At 44.6% G+C, this 8,204-nt stretch overlaps 1 protein-coding gene across 1 annotated transcript; it reads right to left on the minus strand.

The window, feature by feature from the left end:
- Nucleotides 1–7,325: 7,325 nt before the first annotated feature.
- LOC123257615 lies at nt 7,326–7,781 on the minus strand. The gene has a single exon (XM_044717367.1). It carries the CDS (start codon nt 7,779–7,781, stop codon nt 7,326–7,328), a length of 456 nt encoding a protein of 151 aa, XP_044573302.1.
- Nucleotides 7,782–8,204: the final 423 nt, after the last annotated feature.

Genomic DNA, 8,204 nt, shown 5'->3' on the forward strand with positions numbered 1-8,204 from the left:
TAGCGTCCTAAATACTTCTCCTTTGAATTGCGTTCCATTATCTGAGAACACTGTTGCCACCTAGTGCCAAGACCTACTACCCTATATGCACACTTAGTAATTTGATCCAATCAATATGCATTAGCATGTCGCAATATACAAACCCACTAACCAATTTTCTCACCTATAAACAATTAGTAATAAGCATAAAACTATATCCAACCTATTAACCCAGCACTAGTAGACGGCGCCAAAAGCAGAATCAGCATATCAGCGGGAAGAATGACCGACTGACCGATGCAAGTAAAAACCAGCCAGCTAAGCCGAAATGCCCAAGCAGTACATGAACAAACAATCTGAGTCAGCAGACTCAGAGGTGGGTGACCCTGGCATTAACATTAGTTTTAGCACGTCCATAACATTGAACTTTTAATTTAGCATCTTATATAAGAGTTGTTCTTCTGAAATAAAGAGAGTTCCGAAATCAGAGTCAATCGTCTCGTTACTCAGTGTCTGAACCACGGCACTTAAAATCAACCTGCTTCGATTGATCCTGTGTAAAACGGTTCACAAGTAGAATCCGCGGCATACCAGTCTACTTGGAGTGTTGCTCCCGTGAAACGGACCGCCAGTAGACCCCGCATTACCTAACTACTTGGAGTGTTGCTCCCGTGAAACGGACCACGAGGAAACCCCGCGGCATACCAATCTAGCTCGAGTGTTGCTCCCGTGAAACGGACCACCAGCAGACCCCGCGCTATCTAACCTACTTCGAGTGTTGCTCCCATGAAACGGACCGCCAGTAGAACCGGCCGATAAGGAATCAGCCGAACCACCATACCACCGGTACTTAAGGAAAACCACCCCAGGACTTCAAGCACATCAACCCCAGCCTGATCACCGCAAGCGTCTGGCCAACCCGAGCAGTCCCTTGCAGAATCCAGGTAAATTTAGTCAAGACTATTTACGGTCTTTGACTACGACTCTGAGACCGGGATTCTCCTCCGGGATTTTATACAAAGCATACATTTTTCATAATAAATGTATAGCGATAAATAAATAATAAATGTAAAAGAGCGATAAATAAAAGCCAGGCAATCGATCTGGACAAAATATAAAAATAAAACAAAAAAAAAAAAATGTTTATAGAAATTAACAAAAAAAAAAAAACAACGCTCAATGCCAAATTATGATACATTAAATACGATTTCATTCTTGAATAATCTTATCTTTATGTACAATGAAAATAAACAAAAATAAACATAAAGAAAATTGAAAAGAAATAATCCCAGCATGAATACACAAAGATCCATAAACAACACATATTTCAATGAAAGAATCCAGCATTTAGTATCAACAACCCCATTTAGTGTGTATGAGTTTATATAGAAACATTTTATTGCTATGTTTCACCATTGTTTCACTGCACCGCAACCCAAAAAGGAATAAAAAGGAATATTAACAACAATTCCGGGTGTGCTAGTGAAATCAAGAATAGACGAGCATCCAATTTTACGTAGAACGATTGTTATGATGGTTTCTAAAAGATAATCTATACCCATAATATAATGGAATGGAATGAATTTTCGAAAGAACTAAAAAGCATTAAAGCAGAATTCGACAAATCGCATAAGTCACTAACCCAGAATAGACCGATACAAAAAACAACGGTCAATAAACACGTGGAAATATTAGTTAAATGCTTTAATGAAGCTCGAATATTAATATATGAACACAGAGAAGAGTTAAATCCAGATCACTGGTCTCGAGTATCAAAGTTTTTGATCAGACTAAGATCTAATTTAACATCTATTAAAGAAAGGTTCAAGCTTGATATTTCAATGCTTCAATAACAATTGAAGCTGGTGACGAACCAGAATTAAAAGAAGTTATTAACCAACAAGAAATAGAAGAAAGAGATATTAACAACCTTACGATCCCGGCACTCCTTATTCAATCTGAATTATCAGACCAAGACTTGACCGACTCTGAATTTAACGACAGCATTGTAGAATTAAACCCAACCACAATGGCTGATGAGAGCATTGCCCAAAGGACATACATTAAAGAAATATCGAATGCCAACCCTGAATTTAACGGGCAAAGGATACACCTTCAAAGATTTGTAACAGCTTTGAAGTTAGTTAACCTAACGAAAGGCACATTCGAGAATTTGGCTGTAGAAGTAATTAAATCCAAAATAATTGGATCAACTTTATACAGAGTCCAAAATGAAAGAACAATAGAAGCAAGAATCAGAAAACTACAAGACACTATAGTCGGAGAAACATCTGACATAATTAAAGCCAAAATGGCAAAAACAACCCAAAAAGGCAAAACCGCAGAAAAATTCACGACGAAAATAGACAACTTAAGAAAACTCCTAGAAGCTTCGTACATTGACGAAGGCCTATCGGCCGAACACGCTGACAAATTCAGTACCAAGGAGGCCATCACCACAATGGTTAAAAACTGTGATCATGGCCGCCTCAAAACAATATTGGAAGCAGGCACTTTCGTAACTATGAATGAAGCCGTCACAAAGTATATACAATGCAGTACTGAAATGACAGGTAATGCCAATTCAATATTATACACCCAACGAGGAAATAATTGTCGCGGTAATAATTTCAGAAACAATTATCGCGGTAGAGGTAATAATCGAGGTAATTATAATAATACCAGATATTACCAAAATAACGGTTATAATCAAAACACTGGTTACTACAGAAATAACAATAACCAGAATAACAGTTATTACACAAACAACAACCGCGGCGGAAATAACCTTGGTGGAAACAACCGCGGCGGAAATAGCCGTGGGGGAAATAACAATAATAAAGGTAATAATAATAATAACCAAAATAACAATATTAGGACAGCCCAAACGAATTCGGAAAACTCCCAAACACCTTTAAATACACGTCAGTAAAAAACAACAAAATTCACACTATAAATCTCAGTCAAAGTACATTCGTTAGTTTCATAAACGCAGCAACAGGACAAGAATTAGTTTTTCTACTAGATACAGGTGCAGAAATATCCATATTAAAGGAAAATTCTGATAATTTTCAAAAAATTTAAGATAATCATATTGTTGGGACTTGTGCCAGCATCAAAAATCATAATTATTTCTATTTCTATTCTCTCAGTGTAACCAGCCGCAGCGGTCCACTAATTGCCCGTTATCAGCTGCTCCATATTCTTTGTTTCTCCCAGATTCGCATGCGCTTTGTTGTTCTTTTGTAGCGCATGCAGTTTGGGAGCTTTGGTGGAGCTTCTGCGCAAGCTCTTAGGGTTTGGCACTTGTAATTCGGCATTGTTTTGGACCGGCCGCGGAATTTGTTTTGGGGTTAAATTGACCCATAATAAATTGATTTGTAAAATTGAACCTGGTCTATTAATTCGGCCGCTTTCAAAACGCTGATAGCTCAACATTGGTGACCCCGACGTGATCGCGCTCTAATTGATTTGTGATCATTAAAGTGCTTAAAGGAAACCTTGCAAAGGAAAACTTGTTGCTGTTGTTTCCATTGCATTGCACCTTGCACAAAAACAAATTGCATAATGGAGTCTGGAGATGTAGCTAGTGCCTCGGTTCCTGCAAGCAGGGAAAGGCTTTTGCGGCGAAGAGCAGAGGTGACCTACCAGGAGATGGAAGCCCTGCATAACAAGGTCAAGGCTGCAGTTCAGAAGGAAGATTTGACCATCATGGTACTGGAGCCGTTGGAAATTGCGTTGCGCAAGAAATTTACCACACTCCAGGATGAGTTAGAGCGATTGAGCTCTGTTGAAGTTGGGAGTGAATTATGCTGGAAGTTCTCCCAGCTTGCCGCTGATGTGCGCTTTGACATTCAGGTGGGAATGGCAAAGCACTCCATGAGGGTACCTGCACACTCCACTTGTCTCGACGGCCCCAATGGTCCCACTGCTTCGTCAATGGCAGAACCAACCATAGCGGTGGTGAAGGTGCAGGATGGTCTGTTGGAAAAGCGTCGCTCATGCAGTCAGGATTACCCGCTGGACTGCGACATCCCATCGGGTTCTCAGGTTTTTAAATTGGAGCGAAACCTGAACAAGGATCACGATAGCCAGGACGTGTCCAATTGCGTCTCATCAGTGCCCCTGCTATCCACCGCTCCCCCCGTGGTCGCTATTTCCACATCGCATCTGGCAGTTGTCTGCGATGGATTTTCTAAAGCTGCTGTTCTTAATCCCGCATCTGGCCCGGGATTTGGTTTATTGCCACCGTTGCCGATTAAGTCAGCGCCCAGGTCTGACTCCAGTCTGGACTCTAGCCTGCACCCTTCCAATGGGGGGAGGTCGTCCGCATCGCTGCTGCCGCCGTCTGCAGCTGCCAAGGTGGCTGCTGCTCCAGCCGTGAAGGCTCCCGATCCTGCAATCGAAAGGTGCGCCTACGCGCAATTTCGGAAAGAAGTTTCCTTCCACTCTCGCCACTCTGTTGACGCTTGGCTCGAGCGCTCTCTGGATCTGGATGGACACGGCAGCCTGCAACTGAGAATTATGGACCTTGAGATCATCAGCAATATTATGTGATGAAGCTGTCCCATGCCCCTAAGGATTTTTTGTTGAAAGATGGAATTCAACGGGGGGAGGATGTTGGGACTTGTGCCAGCATCAAAAATCATAATTATTTCTATTTCTATTCTCTCAGTGTAACCAGCCGCAGCGGTCCACTAATTGCCCGTTATCAGCTGCTCCATATTCTTTGTTTCTCCCAGATTCGCTAGAGCTTTGTTGTTCTTTTGTAGCGCATGCAGTTTGGGAGCTTTGGTGGAGCTTCTGCGCAAGCTCTTAGGTTTTAGTACTTGTAATTCGGTTTTGTTGGGATCGGCCGCTGCCGTTGTTTTGGGGTTAAATTGACCCAATAAAATAATTGAAATTGAATTGTGGATTCTTTATTAATTCGGTAGCTATCAAAACGCTGATAGCTCAACATTTGGTGACCCCGACGTGATACGACGAGGCTACGAAAGTGCATGATGTTGGGACTTGTGCCAGCATCAAAAATCATAATTATTTCTATTTATATTCTCTCAGTGTAACCAGCCGCAGCGGTCCACTAATTGCCCGTTATCAGCTGCTCCATATTCTTTGTTTCTCCCAGATTCGCATGCGCTTTGTTGTTCTTTTGTAGCGCATGCAGTTTGGGAGCTTTGGTGGAGCTTCTGCGCAAGCTCTTAGGGTTTGGCACTTGTAATTCGGCATTGTTTTGGACCGGCCGCGGAATTTGTTTTGGGGTTAAATTGACCCATAATAAATTGATTTGTAAAATTGAACCTGGTCTATTAATTCGGCCGCTATCAAAACGCTGATAGCTCAACACATATCATAAACATACAGGGTATAAGATAAGTGGTTACCAAATCAAAACTTCTATCGGAATTCAAACTTCTAAGTACATCATCTGTAACGAACAGTGAGGTGGCATCTCTGGATATATCGGACGAGAGGAAGGGGTTGCACGCAGTGTCCGGCCAGATCTCGCCGGCTAGTGGGTAGGTTCTGAAACACCCCCTCCTCTCCCCTCGATGCTGCCTCGGGAATCATAAATTATGTCGAATATGTTGCGTGCGTGACCTCACGAACCGCGTAGGTCGAACTCAGGCTCCTGTGAACAGTGCTTATCGGGATCTTTCGGGGATCCCCGAGAATGTACATGGCCTAGGCTAATGGCAGGGCGATGGCAAATCAAACGCGGCGAATTATGTTTTCTTACTCCATTATAAACTTAATATTTTTATTCCTTACGAAAAGACCTTAAAATCCTAGATAACATCCTTAACCTAGCTTCCTAAATATTCATAATTCTTCAATATGCGTTCCTTCTGGCTATGCTTAATAATATCTTATCGCTACAGATTTGTGAACTTAAATGTATATTCGATTTGGCAGGATTTGCGGACTCGCGTTCAATTTCATGACACAGTATTTTACTTGCTAAGAGAGCGCTACTATAAAGTACACGCGTGTGGTTGACTGTCTAACCGGTGAAGCCTCTTGGGCTGGAACTCGGAAAACGAGGAAAAATATTGATCGGAGAATTCCGTATCACTTCAACTGGCTTGGCATGGATCGGAGATTACTCACTTTTTGTATCCGCGACGAGTCGTTGAAGCGCTTCCACTACTCGAGACTGGAAGGGAAAATATGCAATTCGGGAGGGCCCTTGCCTAACTCGTTAACAATGCCAACAACAATACATACAGCCATTCTTCTTCTCCGCTCCCGGCACCGTTAGGCCATCAGCCGGTCGAGTCTCTCCACTCTCTTGATCGACAAAGCGATTCTTGAAAGCGCCGCAAGCGTCCTGTCCCTGCTCCCTATTCTATGGCCGACAGTTAGTCCACGGCTGCTCCTCCGAATAACGGAACGCTCCTTGAAAGCGCCGCGAGCGCTTCGTTTCCGTTACTGCTCCTATAGGAATTCACCTATTTCACGGCGACTCCTCCGTTCGACGGGGTGCTCCTTAAAAGCGCCGCCAGCACTCCGTCCTTTGCTTCGCTCCTCCAGGATGACGCCTATTGCACGGCGGCTCCTACGATCGACGGGGTGCTGCTTAAAGCGCCGCCAGCACTCCGTCCTTCTTCACTACTCCAGGATGGCGCCTACTTCACGGCGACTCCTGTGAGGTTAGGGCCGAACCCTATCCGAATCTCCGGCGGAGCGCCCCTTAAAGCGTCGCGAACGCTCCGACTGCTTCAACTCAGGTCGAGCTCACTGTGTTTCCAGCTACTACTTGGTTTTGATGACTCTCCTCAGCCTCGCCTCGTGGGCGGCCTGACTGCGAGATTCGCGCCGCAACCGTGACCCGCTCTTCTCTTTTTTTTCTGGTCAAGCGTTGTTCGCACTACGCCTCGCTGCCACTAGGGGTCTTGCTTGCACGCTGATACCCCTGACCTAGCTAAACGAAAACACCTACGTCAGGTTCGCACAACCATGACCTAGCCTTAAGACTCACCTCGCTTCTGCGACCCGCGACCTGCCTTGTCTGAGCTGCACGTACACCACCAAACGGCCGCTTGTGGCCTTCTTTCTCTATGACTGCTGGTCCTGCGCCAGCTCCGCCAGCACGATGATTCCTCAGCGGGTAAAACTACGCTGCAGTTGTCCGTAAATTTCCGGATGCTTCTCCTTGCTCGCACTGAGTAGGGCCGCTGAATAGGTTCCTATTACGCGATCGGGCTGCCAAAAAGGCTGAAACACCGCACCCCCCCGGGGTGCCACCCCGGTCGCACTATCGCCGACGTTTCAAAATGCCCCCTTCTCAAGAGCTAGAACAGGGTCTCAAACGATCCTGTTTAGCTAAACCGCGGAAGCGAGAACTACTGCTTCAAGTCTTTGGCATGATAGGTACCTATCGCTCGCCCTTGCATGTCCTCCAGCTCGTAAGTAGCCCTTCCTGTTCTGTTCCGAACTCTTGCTTTAACATACCTAGGCCCAAGCTTGGCATTGTATCCTACAGCGAAGTTACTCTGCTTGAAATTTCTCCTGAAGATCTCTTGGCCCTCTCGATATGCAACCTCTCTGGAACGCACATTATAAAGCCTTTCATTCTTCTCCGTCTGCCTCGCTAAGGCCTTCTGCGCTTGAGCGCGTGCCACCTCCAACGAGTCCTCCTTGGACAGCCTGATTTCGCTGTCCTCCATGATACCTAGCTCTCTCATGAGCTTGTACGTCCCTTCTGATCCTGCAATGACGGACCTATTCACCCTTTCCGACGCATTGGCCTGCGGCGAATGGACCGCTGTGAAAACCTGCGTCACCCTATTCTCCCACATTAGCGTCCTAAATACTTCTCCTTTGAATTGCGTTCCATTATCTGAGAACACTGTTGCCACCTAGTGCCAAGACCTACTACCCTATATGCACACTTAGTAATTTGATCCAATCAATATGCATTAGCATGTCGCAATATACAAACCCACTAACCAATTTTCTCACCTATAAACAATTAGTAATAAGCATAAAACTATATCCAACCTATTAACCCAGCACTAGTAGACGGCGCCAAAAGCAGAATCAGCATATCAGCGGGAAGAATGACCGACTGACCGATGCAAGTAAAAACCAGCCAGCTAAGCCGAAATGCCCAAGCAGTACATGAACAAACAATCTGAGTCAGCAGACTCAGAGGTGGGTGACCCTGGCATTAACATTAGTTTTAGCACGTCCATAACATTGAACTTTTAATTTAGCATCTT

Source organism: Drosophila ananassae, chromosome XR (assembly GCF_017639315.1).
Source record: "Drosophila ananassae strain 14024-0371.13 chromosome XR, ASM1763931v2, whole genome shotgun sequence".
Classification (NCBI taxonomy): domain Eukaryota; kingdom Metazoa; phylum Arthropoda; class Insecta; order Diptera; family Drosophilidae; genus Drosophila; species Drosophila ananassae.

Bases quoted from the DNA above. Each gene is read 5' to 3' on its own strand.
- LOC123257615 (XM_044717367.1), bottom strand. From the start codon at position 7,781: ATGTGGGAGAATAGGGTGACGCAGGTTTTCACAGCGGTCCATTCGCCG.